General features: G+C 39.3%; 2 protein-coding genes across 5 annotated transcripts; one reads left to right on the forward strand and one right to left on the reverse strand.

Annotated features, from left to right (window-relative positions):
• Positions 1 to 510: 510 nt before the first annotated feature.
• tekt1 (tektin 1) lies at positions 511 to 6,305 on the forward strand. The gene is made up of 8 exons (XM_034604007.1): positions 511 to 604; positions 1,645 to 1,823; positions 1,907 to 2,072; positions 3,533 to 3,661; positions 3,819 to 3,965; positions 4,141 to 4,366; positions 5,478 to 5,674; positions 6,014 to 6,305. The coding sequence occupies exons 2-8, from the start codon at positions 1,664 to 1,666 to the stop codon at positions 6,171 to 6,173; spliced, it is 1,185 nt and encodes a 394-aa protein (XP_034459898.1). The 5' UTR covers positions 511 to 604; positions 1,645 to 1,663; the 3' UTR covers positions 6,174 to 6,305.
• Positions 5,993 to 19,779, reverse strand: inpp5ka (inositol polyphosphate-5-phosphatase Ka). 4 transcript variants are annotated; one of them, XM_034604005.1, is made up of 14 exons: positions 19,657 to 19,779; positions 19,222 to 19,326; positions 16,115 to 16,219; positions 15,915 to 16,023; positions 15,567 to 15,683; positions 13,780 to 13,955; positions 13,576 to 13,687; positions 13,338 to 13,447; positions 13,203 to 13,229; positions 11,537 to 11,762; positions 10,450 to 10,587; positions 10,281 to 10,364; positions 10,100 to 10,204; positions 5,993 to 6,130 (listed from the first exon to the last, which is right to left on the reverse strand). In XM_034604005.1, exons 2-14 carry the CDS (start codon positions 19,275 to 19,277, stop codon positions 6,113 to 6,115), a joined length of 1,383 nt encoding a protein of 460 aa, XP_034459896.1. In that variant the 5' UTR covers positions 19,278 to 19,326; positions 19,657 to 19,779; the 3' UTR covers positions 5,993 to 6,112. The 4 variants fall into 4 exon arrangements, with proteins under 4 accessions (XP_034459896.1, XP_034459893.1, XP_034459894.1 ...); XM_034604002.1 differs by lacking the exon at positions 5,993 to 6,130 and adding an exon at positions 6,721 to 10,000; XM_034604003.1 differs by lacking the exons at positions 5,993 to 6,130; positions 19,657 to 19,779 and adding exons at positions 6,721 to 10,000; positions 19,351 to 19,620 and having other exon boundaries at positions 19,222 to 19,312.
• Between the last annotated feature and the right edge of the window lie 800 nt (positions 19,780 to 20,579).

The following is a 20,579-nucleotide window of genomic DNA, read 5'->3' on the forward strand; positions in this document are numbered from 1 at the left end:
TTTTTGAGGAACAGAGATGTCCCATTTGTTTACAATTTTGCCACCTTTCAAACAGGCCCCAGCTCTTTAAAAGAGACGGTCTCCACCCTTCCTCTCGCCTCTTATCAATGAATATTGAGCTAACCTTGCACTTCTGTAAAGCCACTGTAGCCTAACTTGCAGTGAATGCATCTGACTGCACCTTCCTGGGTGTCCTCAATACTTGCATATCATTCCCCTCTAGCTCCCCCTACACCTATATTATATTATATTATATTATTATATTATTATATATATATAATAATATATATAATATATAATATATTATCCCCCTACACATTTCATATCATTAAGGAAAAACAGTTTCTTGGCTGAGTACATATACATGTACATGTACATATACATATGCGTCATATATGTATATGTACGAAGCCTACATGTGTATATATATATTGTGTGTGTGTGTGTGTGTGTAGATGACGTCAGCTCCGGTAAAATGACCCGTGTCCGTCCGTGACACGTTGTTGCCATAGTAACCATCTGTGTTGTTCTACTACGGGAACTCAGAGCAGAGGAGGATAAAACGGTTTGATTTTGTAAGTTTTTTTAAGCCTCACGGAACAAGGTAGGTGTTTGGTCGATGAAGATACATGTTTGTTTCTGTAATGCTAGTAGCTAATAGCCAGAAAACACACGTTTCTGACCAACTAGCTAGCTTAACCCTTTGATACACAACATGGGTCAAAAGTGACGCGGCTCAGTTTTTATTTTCTATATCTTTGCAGTGAATAAATGTATTTTATCATTTAATATTCTAAGCATTCATTCAATATTTGTTTTTGATTACCACAAATCATTATTTTCCTTTTTCCTTTCTTACTTTATAAACAGACATGTTTTTACATCACTTTTACTAAAAACGACCCATACAGTATGTATTCACTACGGAACACCTGTCATTTCACACAGCTGCTTTTGTACATCTGATGCATGTTAGTCTTATTTTACAATCCATTACTAGTGAGAAAGAGAAATATGAACAATACTAACTAGCTGTTAGCTAGCTAGCTTCTTTTCTGGCTAGCTAACCCACAGGAGAAGGCTCATTTGATGACATAGAAGAATAAGGTATAAAGGAATATAACAAAGAAACACCCAGCCATGCATGAAATAACACAGGAAATGAATATGGGTAATTTTTGACCTATGTTGTACATTAAAGGAGTTTGCATAGCTTGTGTATCAAAGGGTTAAGTAAAGTTAGTGCTCACTGTATCGTGTGTGTTTGTTAACGATAGGAAGCTAGCGACAGTAAGTGATGTATCACAGATGTTTATTGAAAGAACTCATAAGGCCCGTTGTTTTTTAAATCAAACATTTCATATGATTAAGGAAAAACAGTTTCTTGGCTGATATTCGTCCACTTTAAAGAAAATTACTTAAGCAGTAGTTTCCTATGACTCTTGAATGATAAACATCTTTCACTTAAATAGACATTTTGGGAATTTGGCTGTATTTGTTATTATTATCATCATTATTACAAAAAAAATGTCCATTATACGTTGTTTGAAGTTTGAAAGTGTGTTAACTTATGACCTGCTTTAACAGAATTACATTTATTGTACAAATTTGACGAAAATTCATATTATGTTGTGGTGAATGCAGGAGTTAAAACTACAGCAACATGGACCAAAGCACTCCTCAGCAAACAGCTCCTCCCGATCTCAAGAGTATTGAGGTCACGAGGAAGCAGTCAGAGCTCTTCAGTGGAGAATGTATGAGGCTGATCCAAGAGACTCATAAAGCATCTAAACGCATGCATCATAATGACAACATACAACTTGGTGAGTAGGCGACAATGTCTGTGATTAGTGAGGAGGGTTGATGTTCAGGCTTTATTGCAGCGCTTTATTCATCTGCTTCTCAGATCAGAGGGTCAAAGACATCCAGTTCCTGAAGAGGGAGTTGGAGCTGAAGTTGGAGGAGATCATTGAGGAGATTGATACCCTCACAGCGTTCCAGAGCAGAGTGGTGAAGGCGCTGGAGGCCTGCAAGGAGCCTCTGAGGGTCACTACTCTCTGTCTGGAGGAGAGGTGAGGCTGGAAGATGATGGACTAAAGAGGAACAATTAATTACAGTGAAGTGATGTAAAAGATCCCAACCACACATTGGGCGAGAAGTCTATCAGAGAACCAGTTTTCCTCAGATTACAATTACAGAATTGCCTTGCTCTCAGTATCACAATATATCGTAACACAACGAGACATAACTCCTGTATCATGATACTTATCATAACGAAAAATTATTTCAGATACAGAGATCTAATGTAGTGTTTGGATACTTCCTAAATGTCCCTTGCCGCATATACTGTATATCTTTTGTCTTACTGATTTGGAAAGCATCTTTAGTTTTCAGGAACTCAGTCTAAAGTTTCGACACTAAACTTATGCATAAATGATAACACTTTATAGGGAAATTCCTGCACCGGACCTTCCTCGATCAATGTAAAGCCTTTATGTCACATCTATCATCCCATTCTGTTCAATAGGCCTTTTTATTGCAGATATTTAAACTTGTCAGACACTGTGTAACTAATAATGTGCTACACTTGTGCACCTGAATGGAACAGAGCCATCATTACTGTCATCATGAGTTGCGCCTGTGTGTTTTATGCCATCAGGTCATATTATCTTAGATTTTACATTAGGTGTACAGGGGAAGCACGGTGATGAAATGGTTAACACTGTCGTCTCACAATGTGAAGGTTATTAGTTCATTAATAATGAATCAGTTGTTGGTTTTAATCCCAGTTTGGCTGGGCCCTCTCTGTGTGGAGTTTGCATGTTCTTGCCGTGTCTGCCTTGGTTTTGTCTGTGTACATTGGCTTCCTCCCACAGTCCAGATACTTGAGTAAGAATCAGAATTGGGGTTTTATTGACAAGTACGGTTACACATGGAATCTACTTTTGTTGTAAATGGTCAATCTGTTGTACGTTTGTGCATTGGCAAAAATATAAAAATGGGGATCACTATTTGAAGGTTATTAATACTAGAAATAGAGATGTAAAATATGAAAGTTAGATATGTGCAATTTGAGCGTTTGTACAGTGAGACATTATTGGCCAAGGAAAGTTCAAATTCCATCCTCACAGGTTCGGACATTTATGCAGATTGGGGTTAGATTAACTGGAGTGAATGGCTGTTTGTCTCTGAATGTTGGCCCTGTGATGGAATTAGTTACCTCCCCACAAATGTCAGCTGGGATTGGTTCCAGCACGTCCCCCTGGACCCTCAAAGGAAAAACGGCAAAGAGAATGGATGTATGGATAAGTTCTACAGCCTTCATGATCTATGGCTGGATGCTAACAGAGGATGCAGACATGAGACAAATGAAGTTAAAAGCATTTTGTCCAACAGCAGAATCAGGGCAACAACATCAGCAAATAAAGTTTGAATCTGAAGATTGAGAAGATTTGTGCAATTTTTTCCGGTGCAGCTGCAGGATGGATATGCAAGTGATAAAAGCCTTATTAATGTATTCTGTTTCCTGCAGGATTAACCGTCCTACCACTGAGACCCGGCAGGATGAGGTGAACAGAGAGCTGCAGAAGGAGGGGGATGCTGCAGAGGGGGCGGCTACCCTCCTGCAGCGTGTAGTGGAGCAGATCACTGAGCAGATTCGGTAAGAGAGATGGACGAGGTGTGACTGTGTGGACTCAAATGTATGCAAACCTTTTAGATTTTTGAATGTTTATTGTCTTGAAAACCAGCAAGAACATCAAATCACTGGCTAGAGTTGACAGTAAAATCAAGACAGAACATATTGTTTTGTGTTCCAGACTGAACCAATCTGCCAAGTACCATTTAGAGGAAGATCTGAAGGAAAAGTATCAGGCTCAGTGCATCGACCACACCTGCACCCTCATGACCATCAATTCCATCAAAAACCAGCTGGAGTCCAAAAAAACCAACAGTATTTTGCCGAGGTGAGCTACGACGATCTTTACCCTGTGAAGTTGAAAATATTTGGAGGATTTGAAATCATTGTCTGGTCTCTCATTTTCTCCTCAACATTTCCACACTCTGCAAATGCACCAAATGAAATGTACTGTATGTTCCAGGTCTTCAAAGGTGTTGTTTTCACATGTCTCCGTCTCTCAGCTCGGCAGTGACTCCTCAGCAGTGGGAGAACACCTCAGAGATGAACATAGCCAAAGCGGAGCGGCAGAAGACCAACTCGCTTTCACTACGGGCCTTCGCGGAGTCTGTCCTGGAGCAGACGGCTGCTGACATGCAGAAGCAGGTCCAGGCTACAAAAGTAGCCTTTCAGCTGAACGTCAATCAAATCAAGTCTGCCAAGAACCAGATGGAGGGTCAACTGAGCAAGGTAAAGGGAAGAGCAGAGGAGGGGTGTGGTGTATATTTGGCAGAGAGAGCGAGTGAGGTGAGAGGAAACAAATTCAGGCAGAAGGAGGCATATGTTATAATTATAATTAGAGTTTTGTAAAGTTGGTTTGATTTATCATTTCAATATCCTGCTTTTATTTAAAAAAAATGACATTTCTGGATTGACAGGTGGAAAATAATGTGACAGATTTTTGTCCTAGTAAAAAATTGAATTTAACAGGAATCACAGTGGAGTTGATACTTTAAGAGACATGAAGTTTCATTTTTATTATTATAAAATGATCACTACACAATATATAAGGTTACTGTTATGTGACAGGCCATGATACTGCATTCACAAAATGTTTATTTGTTGGCTTAAACTATTTAAAACGGTCGCTGGTGTCAAAACACAACTTTAATGTAAATGGTCCATATACTAGAAAAGTCGAGTTTCTCTGCAAAAAGTGGCAGCTAAATATTTAATATAAATGCTTAAAGGTAATGTACCAATAACACAAGTAGGTAGATGTAATAAATCAGAAAGCTGACCCAATAATGACAGTTACACATATTTAAGTGTACTAACGTTAGCCACTATAAGCTACTGGTCACACCCCATCGGCGTGTGTTTTGTGGCTAATGAATTAGATTTTTTACACAAATCATTTATTTTGTCATTCAGACTAAAGTAAGACTTTAAACAGTATCTTAGTGTCAATAGTCAGCTCATGGTTCATCACTAGTGGATGTAAAAATCATCATGCTGTGTTGTTACAACCTAATAACAAAAAACCCAATGTGGTTATAGTCTCTTAGTAATATTGTATGATAAAATGGTAAAATATATTATTTTTAAATAGAAATATGTGATCATAATAAATGAATGTTTTCTTTTAAATAGATTGGAGTTGCATTACAAATACATTCAGTTGTTTGTTTTACTTCATCTTATTTGCTCAAGAATTTATTTGTACTGTTTTTTAAATTTTTTCAATGGTTTTGGTCCTGTTTTGTGTCCAAGTAGCAGTAGCTTGATATAACCTTTGTGCAAATGTACCAGTAAGTGTTAATACTGGTTGAACCTGGTGTCAAACGTCCGTCCTCTCTAGATTCTGTCGGAGTTTTCCAGCATTCAGAGGATCCGAGAGGATCTCCAGGTGGCCATCACACAGAAGGAAGAGTTCCTGAGTCTGGCCCAGGCCCGGGTGGATTTGCGTCACCAGAGGCCTGACAGAGAGCGATGTCACGATCCAGCGCAGATGCAGCTCCTCACTGAGGTCCAGCAGCTCAAAGCCCACATCAGCAAGTAAGACCTGGCACACTCACGTCTCATGTGAAGAGAAGATTCATTAAAAAAGTGAAAAGATGCCTGTGTGGATACACAGATGTTATAGCTGCTAATTTAAAGAAATCTAGTAATAATAACAATAGGAATACATTATTATAATAAAATGGAAAATTTAACAAGTCAACCATTATGAGTAGAAATATAAAACCAACGAAATATTGATTACTTGATACCATATTTTTGATGTCTGTGCAGTTTTTTGAAAAACACTTGCTCCTACTTTCTTGCTGTCCTTCTCATATACGCTGGTGTCTTGTTAAGAGATCTAACCAAGTCTCTGTACCTCTCCAACTTCAGACTGCGTGAGGCAGTGGCCCAGTCAGAGGAGGCGCAGTGTGCTCTGGTTCGCTGCCAGCGCGAGTTGCAGGAACACATCAACATGAAGGCCACCTCTCTCTACGTCGATGAGGTCACCTGCGCCCAGCACAGGGAGTCCATTGTCATACACAACTTCTGAACAGTCAGCAACAGGAGAGCTCTGCACATGACTGTGGTTTCTTTCACAATGCAGCATTTATATGAAATTAAGTTTGAATTTTGTGATATTATATTTGTAGTAGTATGGTCTAAACTGGGTTTGAAATTTGTTTTCTTGATTCATTTTGATTTGATTTGATTATTATTCTGGCTTCAATCCTATTCTTTAGTTTGTTCCCCTCATAAAATATATATCTCTCTCCATCTATCTATAAATACACAATCACAAATCTCATTGGTGAATTCAAATTGTATCTGCTGTTTGATGTAGGAGTTCATTAATGAATAAAATATCCCCATATTTAATTTAAAGGTCCAGTATATCGGATTTAGGGGGATCTATTGGCAAAAATGAAATGTTCTATTCATATGGTCTTCATTAGTGTATTATTATTCCATTTCCTTAGAATGAGCTCTATAGGAGCAGGTCCTCCTCCATGAAGTCCACCATATTACTACACCGTAGGAACATGGTGGTGCAATATGTACATACATACATGCATACATATAAACATACACACAAAGTAATCATATATAAGTACTTTAATATTTACCATACATTTGTTGGTTCTGTTACAGTATATTTCGTTACTTCACTACTTGAGAAAATATGTTTCTCTTTAGTTCAAAAAATAAAATAAAATAAACAGCTAATATAATTCATTTCAGCAAGCCAGTAACATTCAGCAAAAGAGAGCGGAAAGTTCAGAACAGCAATACTAAAAACCAAAAGCTCTCCTAAAACCACGCCATGTTATGATAAAATAATCTAATGTATATTAATGATACACATTGTATCAAAATTGAGCAGCATAGTAAAGTACAGTAAATGTAAAGCGACAATCATTTCAAAGGCACTTGCTGAATCCTAATTTTTCTCTTAAAACACACCAATAATAATAATGAGTAAAGCTGTCCGTACTTATTCATTACAATCATCAGTGTAACATATGAAGTTGTCCATCTGACTGTGATGCCACAAACAGTACTTCTACGGGAGGATTACTATAAAACTGAAGAAATGCTGGTAGGTTAACGAGGCAGCAAGCTGAAAATGAGTCATAAGCAATCTTCAAAAAGTCAAAGTTTTATTTTATATATCTATGTTTTCAAGTTCTCCAGGAGCAACCACGTTTATTTTACAATACCATGAGGAGAAAATCTAAACTTATACATCTTTTCTTATCTTCCTAGAACAGTCCACTCACACAGCAAAGTAACCTACTCTGTTAACCTACAAATATTTCAATTGAAAAACATTTAAAACCACAAAAAGGTCCAGCTTTCAAAACACAGCAATCACTTCAGGATAGGAAACATATTAAATTAGATCATCTTCCGTTTTTTAAAGGAATTCTTCACTTCAATAAATTTGAATTTCACTTCATTTCTTCCTTAAAAAGGTTTTTTCAGTCATTATCGAGTACCTAAAACCACGTCAGTCAAATCTCTGAAGTGTGTGGGGTCACCAAACAAAAGTGCCATTTCAGTTTCCTCTCACATTGAAGTAGAGTAGGCCAAGATTCAACAAAGAGCATAAAATGTCACACACATTTCTCTCTGTGATTCACATGTTTTGTAGAAGATCTTGATATTTGACCCATTTAATCCTCATTTATAAGACTCTGGATCCTGGCAGCTGACAGAGCTACCAGCTCCCTGGTGGTAATGAGATCTGTGACTGAACAACTTTATGTTCAGTGGTTCTACAAACTTCAACAGTTTGAGGTAACATTTGCTGGTTATACAGTGACTCGCTCTTAATTTTAAATACACCAGTTCTTTTTGACAATTCTCTCCCAAAGATACGAAGCTCTGATTTCCCCTTTAACAGGAAATCCTATTTAATTCAAAGCTTTAGGACAGACTCAACTGAACACATGGGAACTTAAGCCTAAGTTAAGTTAAGACATACTAGTTACGAGAGTGATTCATCGATAGCCATCTCTTTATGTTTGCTAATTCAGCAGTGAACAGTTGCTTCAGCAGTGAACAATGCATTAACCTTGTTAGCAATTGTAAACACAAATGGCCAATGGGCTTTGTTAACTTTGCATTTCCCTTTTCCTTTTATTCATTGTAGTAGGTTTGTTCTCAACTTACTTAAACTTCCAGCTTTTCCTTCAGCCTCATGAAGGCAGCTCTGACAGCATTTGGAGGTTTTCAAACTTTTGATCATTAACACAGCCTTTAACCTTGAACTAATGCATTGAACTGTTCTCACAAAGCAGCAGGCCGTAACACATCCTACAACATACTTACCCTACTACTTTTTCATTACATCTAGCTCAGGGCTTTTCAATCTAACACTGTTCACCCCCCACAGACTTAATCAAGTGCGAGATGTGAATGAGTTACCTGTAGGCTACAATTTGAACCTGTTATTTTGAAAGTGGATTTGTTTACATTTTGGGAAATTAGTACCGTCAAAATGTATATGCTGAAGTAAATATTAACACTTCCTGTTTGTGATGTACCCATTGGTGTTCAGACAAATATCATTGACTTACAATTGACACTGAAGAAAATTTTGAAATGTTATGAGTCTCAGGCAAGTCCAGGAGTTATTAGGAGTGACTTTGAGATTGAAATTAGAGATGATAGCAGGGGAAGATATGAAATATCTGGAAGTAAAAGTCAAAGCCTCTGAGTCTAAACTGAACTCTTAGTACTCTTACAGGCTGAATGAGCTTTATATCGCAGCCAATGACTTCACATATAAAGATGGATGACATGACAGTTTTTAAAAGTGGAGCCAAAACCTTATGATTGCCCCCTGGTGGCTGGCTGCAGGTTACCAACACACACACCCTCCATGTTAGCAGCTGGGAAATGGACCAAGCTAAAAAGTCAAAACACACACCAAATAAATGTTCCTTAAGATGATTTCTATAATTTTAGGTAGTTCTTATCCCACTGACGTGTTTCTTTTCTGATAAATTCATTAGTTATTGATGCTATAAAACAGGGTGAAATGTTATGATTGACAGCTGAGATTGATTTACAATTGGTCGGGCAGGTATCAGCATGACCTTGATAGTGCAGCTACATACTACTGCACAGACTCTGGCTTTAGTTAACGTCACCAGGACAAGATAGAAGCCTCTGTGTCTGAGATATTTTGGTTACATTTTTGTACTGTGGGGAGGAAGTAGAGACAAGTCGCCCATCTCTATATACAATCACCTCTGGTCTCAGCCTCTGCTGAAACTCCATGTGCAGATCATTTTGATAAACAGGCCAAATACAAAAGGTCAAACTACATTAAGTAACCTGAATGCACCCACTCCTTTCACCTGACATTCACTGTTGTACCACATTTTAGCCCACAAGATAAAGCTGGCAGTTCTTTGCTCCGACTAAAGCCAAATTAAGTCTAAGTTTCCAGTGTAATGTGCCCAGTCTCAGGTTTTCAGTCAGTGGGCGAAGGATTAATGTTTTCTGCTTTGCCTTTAGTCAGAGCTCAGCCTCTGGTTAACACACATAGAGAGAATGTGACCATAGGAACCAGTTGTAGAAAAAGGTGTACTGACCACAGGGGTGTTAAGTAGCCACTCCAGTAGCATTAGAGAGGCCAGTGGGGCATTTCATAATCTGCTCTTTCACTGACAGGTGAAAAAGCACAGTTATGAAAAACTTGGTCGTTGTTCAGGAAATCCAGGCCCAAACTGTTTCATCTCTACACTATATCACAGCTATGACTCCTGGAGATCAGTCTCAAACACCTTAACTTGCTACAATTTGGTCTAGTCTGTTAATCTGGTCATGTAGCAAGCCTTCCTCATTGGCTACCTTGGACTCGTGGACCTAAAAGAGAAAGAGGCAGATCACCCTGGAGCTTTATGAACAAGACCAGGTACTTTGTTTAAATCAGATTAAACAAATTCTAATACATCATTCACTCACCTTGAATGGTTCACTGATTCCAATGATGCCCCGCAGAGTATTACTGTAGTAGCACAGCACACACTCTCCTCCCTGCACAGGGATTTCCTCTTTACTAACATAAACCTACAGAAACAGAGACACACTCATTACACTGTGGGAGGTTTCTCGTCTTTTTACTCATTGGTGCACAATCTACTACCTGTATGACTTCTTCATTGAAAGCCACCTCATCGTCTTTGACCCACGTGTAGGTGATGTAGTCTGTCAAACTGGAGAATCCAACCTGAATGTCATACAAACATTTATGACTCACCTACTGCAATATCAAATTTAAGCTGGCATTGGTTACCTGGTGTTGCTAAACCGACCTTATAAAGTCCAATCCAGTCCCATGTACTAGAGGGGAATGGCTGCAGAGGGCTGTAAAGGACCATGGCATCAATGTCTGCGCTCCATTCGCCTTCCGCCTGCAGATGCACGAGAGGAGTCTCGTTCATCTTCCTCAGCTGGATGAGAGGAGAAATAATCTTCTGAATCAATACAGTTTTAGTTTTGATAGTAAATAAGTACACAAATGAATCTGTGCAAAGCAAGTGCATGTACATTTCAAGTGGGGGATCTGGAAACAGAAAGGCAACACTAATAACTAGTCAGGAAAAGAAGCAAGAGCAGTTAGACAGTCTGATCAAGAGCATGCCAAGCCACAGGTGATGGCTACGTACGTAGAGCCGCTCTGCTGTGTATTCAGCAGCTAAACTGTAGGTTTGTGTTAGAGATAGAGTATAACATCGTAAACAGTAGAAACAATGGCAAAAGATAGTATGAAATTAAAACCCCAGTTGCAATATAGAGCAATTATCCTTTAAAATCAACTTCCAAGACTGGGAAAACACAATAACAAAGTTTTCATATTGTTAATAAATCACAGACATTACATTCAAAAGGCAAAACATTGAGAGGTCACCTTTGACCACCAAATTCTAATCAGGTCAAGTGAACTTCGTTAAAATTTTGAGGAAATTTCCTCAAGGTGTTACTGAAATGTTACGTTCACAAGACCAAAAATGTTTTTGTGAGGTCGCAGTGACCTTAACCTTTGACCACCAAAATCTAATCAGTTAATCCCTGAGTCCAAGTGAGGTCTCAAAAATGTGAAGAAATTCCCTCAAGGCGCTCTTGAGATTTGTGTTCACAAAAATGCAACTGATGGATGGACAACCTGAAATCAAAATGGGGCCACTTGCTGTTGCCAGCGCAAATTTGTTTTTGTAAGAGATTGTGGGATTCATTTCAAATAAACCAAAATTTATAGGTTCATGGTAACAGAACATATTGCGGACTGCAACAGTGTGACTTATAGATATGTTAAGACATTTTATAGAGCAAAAACATTTAAGGATTGTTAATTGTATCTGTATCATTGTGCAGAGCACAGTCAGTGTTACAGTTTCTCACCTCCAGTGTGAAGATGCCAATGACAGGCTTGTGGTCACTGATGCTAAACTCCATGTTGCTGGTGTACAAGTCCTGCCTAATCCTCAGAGGGTACTCCTCATCCTCCTCCAGCTCCTTGACCTTCTTCACTACCTCCGAGTTGTCATCTTGTTTATCAGAGGTTAGGTCTTTGGGCCTGAGCCGCCACAGGATCCTGTCTGTCCATGCAGGTTTGCGTTTCTTTCCACTGGACAGGTGGGCAACACATGACAAATGCAACAGAGAGGAAAGGGCTTCAGTCAGGAAATGCATTAAAAGATTTATAGCAAGAATCACCACTGTTGTCAGGCCCTGGATGATGAATGAGAAAGTGAGAAAATTGAGTTTTTGTTTTTAAATTGGGACTCTCCACGTTCTAAAGGTTCATTAGACACCATCAGAATGACATATCTAAAATGTATTTACCAGAACTGAATATCTTAAATCACCTAAGAACACTTCACACTGTCATACAGACATTAGTATGCATGATGCTTTGGTCTTTGATACAATTAATGTACATAGCGACAAAATCAAACAATGTCACATAGACAATGTGACATTGTTTAAAAAGACGGTACAGACTATACAGTACATATTGTTATTGAGCATGCACGTTAGCTGTTATGTAGCAGCTTTTCTGTTTCAACACTTTTACATTAACAACAGTACGTTAAATGTGGGTTAATGTAGACCACTGATTGCTATTTAAAGGCACCCCGTAGAGTTTTTTTATGAAATAAAAGTTTCCTTTATTTTTAGTTTCTCACAAAACCCATTTAGTTAAACCCTTAATAAATATGCTGTATGCCTTCTCCACTTCATTTGTTGAGATTTTCTTTTATTTGATAATCTGTAAAGTTATGCAAACATTCCTTAATCTCTGATTTTTGTGTATTATCATTTCCACCGGTCATCAGTGAAATAGTCTGAACTAGACATAAAGATAATATTGCTACTTAATAGCCACTAGTGGTCATAAACTATACAGGGTACATTTAACAACAATATCATCTCCTGAGCTCCTGAATACTGCTTGAGCTCAGAGAGTATTCAGTAATATAACAAGCTTTCCAGTCTTTTCTTATCAGGGACAACCTGATATTTGACTGAAAAGGCTGTTAGTTTTTTGCTTGTTTCATCTGCAGCGTGTTACAGATAAAAAACATCCTTGTTAATCCTGTAAAAACATGTTTAAAAGTCACAACCAATGGCTGTACAGTATATAAAGATGGACAATGATTCTGCACTTCCTCTGGATGTATAAAAATGAAGTTAACATATCTCACATACAGTAACCTCCATCTTGCGCCTTTGACGTCATTTTGAGATCATCATCAAAAATCTGATTAAAATCTTAAGAGGAAACATGAGCCCATGAACATACTTCAGTGTGATAAGAACTACCTTAAAAAAGTTTTCAGCATGACCTATACTGCAGGCTGCCACTAGGGCGATCCGGATGATTTGGTTTCACTTTTAGAAGCTGTCATTTCGCCCATCTCTATATACTGTCTATGGTTCCAGCAGGAAACGAGTATACTCCTTGCATGTTAAAAGTTGTGTATACGCAAATACTGCAGTGGTGGATTAAAAAAAGGGTTAACCTGAATGGAGATTTGGATAAAAATGGACTTTGTGCTCTTACTTAAAGCCAAACCATGTCTTGTAGAGCCTGTGAAGTTGAAAAGAGGTGTAGATGAAATATATACAAAAGAATATTTTAAGAAGCAGGTACTAAAGATGGGGGGTATTTTAAAAAGTACATTTATGAGTAACTTGCCTGCTGTCATAAGTATCAGAGTTCAAGTCAAACTTGTACGTGGGTTGAAAGTCCAGAGGGCCTTCCTCAAACTCCTGAAGTTTCTGTTCTTTCTTCTTCATCATGATTAACTGCACAGGACAACACAAAATCAAACACACCATCCATTAAAGCTGGTGTACAACTGAGACCTGAGCCTTTCACATGAGCTGGAAATAAGTTTCCTGTAAATATGGGGATGATTCTTTAAGTGTCAAACCTGGTCTTTGCTCCACAGCAGGTTGTAGGTTTGATTGTTGATACAGGTGCGGACAAAGTGCATGCCGTGGTCCTGAATTCGGAAGTTGAGATCGCCAAACCAAAAGACCAGACTTAAGATACGATGAGATGAAGCTTCATATTAGCCATAATGAAACATTTTTATGGGTAAAGTGGAGATTGGTTATTCTATGCAGCTGCTTACTTGTGGTCAGCAATTCTTGGAGTTTTTTTACATGCAAACGTTTGCGTGTCCATGATGTACTCGAACTCATCCACTCTCTCAGTGGCATATTTCATATGAGCAGCCAAATGACAGTTGAGAAAACAGAGCATGTGGCCATAGAAAGACAAACGGATGGAAACACCACCTTTGTTCCCCTGAGAGACAAACAGGCAGAGATTAGAAACAGGAACAACCACGAGTTCTGTTTAACTAGCATCACCCTTTCCACTTTTAAAAGGTCCAGTGTGTAAGATATAGGTGAAATGATCTATTGACAGAAATTTGAATATAAAATAATCCTAGTGATGTTTTAACTAGTGTGTTTCATCTAAATTGAATGAATTGTTGTTTTTCTTCACCCGAGAATAGACCCTTTAGATTCAAATACTTTATATTTACATCGGGAGCGGGTCCTCCTCTACGGAGACCGCCATGTTTTTTACAGTAGTAAAAACTGCAAAAACTAAACACCTTTTGAGTTTTTATGACAATTGAAGGCTTCCACAGGTTCTCTTTCATGTTTGGAAGTGGAGAGTGAGGTGAGGGGTATTCAGCTGATACATGAAACTTCACCATTAGATGTCACTAAATTCTACACACTGGATCTTTAAGCCACATAAGAAATGTACCAGTGTATTTACAACTACGACAAAAAGACATAACTATCAACTTATAACAAGTGCAAAAAACTGCTCATGAGCTACTTTTGATATTTCCTAAAAATTAAGATGAGATTTAAAACATTTACTTCTGTTTCTGTGGTTTGGTTTTGACATATTTTAAACACAGATTTTATTCCATTCCCTATTTAAAGGGGAACTGCAAAGATTTTACACAGCACAGTCTCTTTAAAGGGTTTGAGAATTATGCATGCATTTGCGAATGAAGTGGCAAAAAGCCCTTTGTGGCTCTAGAGGAAGCTTCATGGGTGAAGTCGGATAAATGGCCTAAAGGGATATCACTTGGGTCAGCATCAGTTGAAGCAGCTTTGAAAAAGAAAAAAAAGCTGATTAAGTGATTACGTTGCATTGTGGGTAATCTACACAACAGGCAGGTTTTAATTTGGGAGAGGAGGGAGAGAGACAGGAACAGTTGGGTAACCATCATATTTAAGCCCGGTCAGACCGGTTGTTATAATGAAAATAATAAGACATATGGAGAAAGCAGGAGATTCACCAGTCAGACGTGTTCACAACAACAAAGAAATCTGTATGCTGAGGGGTAGTGCAGCAGGCAGGACTTAACGTCATAATGCTGCTGCGGAGATCAAGTGTTTTTGTTCATAACATCAGCCCATGTGACCAAACATTCGGTGGTCATTCCAAATTGACATCTTCAGCGTCTTCTACATGTGAGAATACAGCAGGAGATTGTCCAGAGGATTAACTGCAAGTGAGTGGGGGCATTGATGTTGTTTCTAACACTCAACAGATGCAAAACGGAAAAACAAAATGAATACACCTCTTTTGCATCCTGAGATATTTGTATTCTTTTTGTTTTGATTTTCAGTTATGCATGTAGAAACAACATCAATGCCCCCACTCAGTTGCAGTCAATTCTCTGGACAGTCTCCTGCTGTATTCTCACATGGGGCTCACTCAGACATTATCAAGTTTTTACTAAGGAGCTGGCAGGAGAAACTCTGTAGAATATCAGCAGCAACTGACTCTGACATTTTGCGTTTCCACATACATCCCCATGGATAACTTCAGGAGATTACCCGGATTTCAGTGGATATGAAAGCAGCTTGCGTGTGTTTCCGTTACCCAATATCCAAAAATGCCTGTACGTGTGTATGTGGCCTGGATGTTGCTGATGAAGGGGACATGCTGCAGTTTGGAGAAGAAGAGCAGCAGCAAACCCTGCATTCTGATAGAGGACACCTGAAACACACACATGGCCACACTGAGAGTAAACTGCAGCAAACTCTCTAAAGTCAGCATTTTATGTAAATCTAGTTGATGGTAATAACTAATCACATAACACTAAAATTCTAGCCATCAAACAGTCTTACTTGCTGAAAAGGAAACAAAAATAAACAATATGTTCCACTATCTGTACTACACTTCTAATATGAGTGCAGGTATAAGAGGGTGTTATGAGAGGTTCTGTACCTTAACGTAATTCCGTGGTGCTAAGATAGACATAAACAGATGACTCCATGGATCATTGAATACAACATCTGACACGAATCTCAGTGGCCCTGAGTACACCTCCTGCAAACTAACACACACACACACACACACTTTTAATTGTGAGTCACTCTTCTGATACCCAGTTATATAACCAAACGTCCGACGTTGTCGCCACCTACCCGATGACGTAGAGGTCCGGGCTTTTTGGGGAGTTCAGATGGAGAAGCAAGGTTACGTCGTCTGGAGGATCAGCTGTGGCCACATTCCACGTCACCATTTGAAGCCTGTGGACATGGAAGGAAAAAATGTACACAGAATTTCCCACCAAAATATAAATCATCAGTAATAGATTGGTAATGCCCAATGTACATTCAAAGAGCTTAATTAAGTGTTGCACAAACCAAAAAAGGAGCACCAAGTGACAGTAAGCTAAATGCTCTTACAGTATAAGCACTGTGCTGCTACAGTTACCACATAATGAGACATGTCATCCTTGTGCCCAAACTCATAGCATCCATTATACTTAATTTCCCTGCTCTGAAACACATGTTGGACTGGAGGGGTTCATTTACCAAAGATCAAAAGTGTGTTTTGTTGGCCAGATATAATTCAGTCCATTGAAAACACAGAAAATCCATGAAAGAATGTGAAAGAGAAATAGCAACCGAAGTTAACCAGAAGAAAGAGGTAGTCATGCACACAACACACACACACACACTATCGCCACCTCCATCATACAGGAAAGACAAGCGAAGAGGTGACATTGGTTCTCCACCTGAAACGGCCTTTCTTCGGGGTGTTGGCTCTCTTGCCAAAGATGAGGAAGGCGTTATCCAGTGTCTTGACCACTTTCTCACACAGTTCATCTTTGGTGTCCAAGTCATCCACGCAGGTCAACAGCTGGTTAAGCCGATGGCGCAGAACCAGCTTGCTGCCCGTCGACTGTGTGGCATCGCTGCAGAGGCTTTCAGATCGGACACGTTGTATGTTGCCTAACAGCTGATTGATTTCATCCATTCTCCCTCAAGAATCGATGTTAAAAATTACGGAAGCACAAATACTTGCCAACAAGGACCCCAACTTGTTGGCAGTGCTCCGGTAGAAAAAATTATCCAAAATTTGATGATTGGAAATACGTCTGTACTGCATGAAAGGAATCAAATGAGCGTCAGTGTACGGTTTTGGTGGCTCCTGTAGAATCAAACCGCTGAGTGAAATGAGAGAAGTCCTGGCTTAAGGATTTGGGTGCTCCAAATTTGGAGTGATTAGGGAGTTGGTTCATTATTTCCACAAGTCTTCTTTGTCTACTTAAAACCACGTCTAATCTCACTGAAAAATGTTTCAACATGAGGCCTATTAATAAATTATGAAACCAACTTGCTATTTGAGCATTAAAACCTCTGTCCCTTTGCAGGCTGCTGAGCACCATCCTGGATGGCAACACATTGTTTTTTCCTTCAAATCCGCATTAGGTAGGTATTATTGGGCAACGTAATCCACCAGCCCCAGTGCATTGTTTGCCAGTCTAATGTTTGTAGACTGGCAGACACAGCACTGTGTAGGGTATTGTAATAGATTGAGGGTTTGAAAACTCTTAAACTCACACAAGACAGAGTCAGACTACAATGATTTAAGCAATGAGAAATCGCAACAGAAAATACTCCAGCAAACTATTCTAAGGTATAGCGTATAAATTATGTGCCAAACGTAAATTTCTCATTCCAGATCCCTTAATCCCCAAATTACATGGCCATATTTAGGATTCCACCAACCCAACAGTCTGTGGTGTGTTGTTGCAGATCAAACTAAAGATTAGAATGGCACTCAGTAGAGAGCATACCTTCGCCAAGGCCTGACAGTCCACTAATGAAACCACATTTAATAATGATAAACTTTATTTATATAGAACTTTTTAAAAACAGAGTTTACAAAGTGCTTTAACAGCAAAGCAGGAACAGTAAATATAGGAGAAATAACAATCAGCAGGATGCAATGTGACAAGGAGGCCAAACAACCACGCTTAGGGGGTCGGACACAAGGTACTGCTCAAATGAAATGAATCACTATAGAGCTATGTCACATGAAAACTTGAACACATAAAAGCAGTAATATGACAAAAGAAAATGAACAAATAAAATAAAAGGTGAAAAAGAAAACCGATAACAACACAGTAAAAACTCAACATCACATCAAAGCAAGTCCATAAAAATGGATTTTAAGAAGTGATTTACAACAAGTCACTGACTGTGCGAGCCTCATCTCCTCAGGTAGGCCGTTCCAAAGCCGGGGGTCCCTGATGGCAGAAGCAGGGCCCCCTTTAGTTTTCAACCTCGACTTTGGAACAGCAAGCAGGGCTCCACCTGAGGATCTAAGGCTGCGTGCAGGCAATTAAGGGGTCAACAATTCTGTGATGTAGCTTGGGATCAGACCCTATTTTTATGTGGATCTGTACCAAATTATATCACCTGGTGGCCACTAACACCTGCTAACATCATCTGGTAGTGGGTAACTTAAATTGTGCAGAAGACCTTCAAACGTACAAGGGATAATTACCATAGTGTATTATATATATTTTTTAAACACACTCATAAATATCAGCTCTTTAAACATCTCAAATTTTTCTCCATTACGATCCAGGAATTATTCCCTGAAGAATCTACTAAAATGTTGAAAAAAACTGTAAGAAAGTTAAAGAAAGTGAAAATAAGTTCCTGGATCTGCCCCCTGATCCAGATCCACACCTAAATGTAATGGGTTCTTCTCAGACCCATACTGCACCCTTCCACAAAGTTATGTGTTAGTCTGTCCTGTATCTTTAATGTAATCCTGCTCACAAACAACAGACAGACAAACTAAAGCAGACAAAAACATAACTTCCTTAAAAATACTACAATCTACAATCAAGATTACACAATTCAGTTAAACTGAACACTGACCAGACACCAGATCCCTTATACACCACGGAATTTAGCACAAATCATCACATGAATGAGCTATAAACCCAGTCATTTTACAGCTGTGTCAGTAGAACAACAGTGGTCTTATGACTGAAGTGGAAAGGACCTCAAGCCAAGGTCCATTCACAAACCTGCCATATTGATAACATACTGCTGAACTGCATATCTCTCTAAAGCCAGATACAAACCTGAACTCCCACTGTGTTGTCAGGGAACACGTGATCCAAACGAGATCAAGCCATTTGCTGTATCTCTTCTTTTACTGCGCTATTAGAAGTTAAAGAACACACCTGCAGGTCTGTGTGTGGTTTACATGAGTGCTCACCAACCTGAAGCTGTGTGTGTCGGTGTCTCCCCTCTCCGGCTGCTCCTCCTTCTCCTCCATCTTCGTCTCCACAGCTGGAAGACGATGACACAAACCCACACGATGGCAGCTGCAGTCCGAACCAAGCACAAACACTGATAACTGCAATAATACTGCTTTTGTTCCGTCACACCCAGCTAAGAGTTAGCTAACGATGCTAACAACTTCACTGGGAACTCTGAGAGCGTGACAGCTGTCTTGTGCACGCTTGTTATGACAGCGCTCATAACTTCAGCCAAGCTAACTTCACGAAGCTAAGCTAACATCAACATCATGCCCCGCTACTGTTAGCTGGTAATGTAAACATTAGCTAACAGCTACACTGCGCGGCTAACTGAAGCTAGCTTCCTAGCATCAAACACTTGAACAGTCGAGCTAACTGTGTTTCATCGTGTTCTACCTGGATGTGTGAGCAGACTGGTTTCCGCTGTTTATCTGCTTGCTTACAGACGTGTTTTACACATCGACATAAGCAGGTTGTACAGTAGCTTCTCAGCAGATGGACAGTAAACTGAAGTTGCCCCGCCCCTTATCCGGAAAACACAAGATTCGCCTTCAAATTAAAGTTCCATTGCTTTTAAAATAGCCACTTTTTTCTTTGATTTACTACAAAGTTCATTTTCGAAATTATTGTTTATCCTTTTGTCTGCACTGGATTAAATTTGCCACTTATCCCCATCAACTTTTTAGAAACAAAAAGTAGCTTTTAAGACTAGCTTCAGCTGTAGTTATCGTTTGCAAATTTGGTCAAAAGATCTCGCCATTATAAACTGCCTGACAGAAGGTTCCTCTTCAGTTAGAGTTAAAGGGGACATAGCATGCCCATTTTACCACAAGTTGATATGGTTTCTTGGGGTCTTAATGAAATGTCTGTAACATACTTTGGTCAAAATACCACAAGGATCATTTAAAACAGCACCCTTTTTACCCTGTCTAAAACAGCCCTCCACAGAGTGACCTGTTTTGAGTGCCTGTTCCTTTAAATGCGAATGAGCCAGCTCCCCTCTCCCCCCATGATTTTAAACAATATAAATTACATCTTTTATAAGATATAAATTATCAAATATGCATCCCATACTTTGTATTCCCCTTCTGTTGTCCTGGAGTTTTAATTTTCCCAATCACATAATTAAATGTCCCCCTCTGCCCATCCACTACAAGCACACAAGCAGACAGACAGAGAGAGAAAGAGAGGGGTGGTGGGGGGCTATGAAGACCATCATTTACCCCCGAACCCCGACATTCAACGGGTACAACAACAAGCGGAGAAAGCAGAATCGCGGGCTGACCTTATATATACAGTCTATGGGGCTGACCAGCGCG

This window comes from Hippoglossus hippoglossus, chromosome 13 (genome assembly GCF_009819705.1).
Source record: "Hippoglossus hippoglossus isolate fHipHip1 chromosome 13, fHipHip1.pri, whole genome shotgun sequence".
Classification (NCBI taxonomy): Eukaryota; Metazoa; Chordata; class Actinopteri; order Pleuronectiformes; family Pleuronectidae; genus Hippoglossus; species Hippoglossus hippoglossus.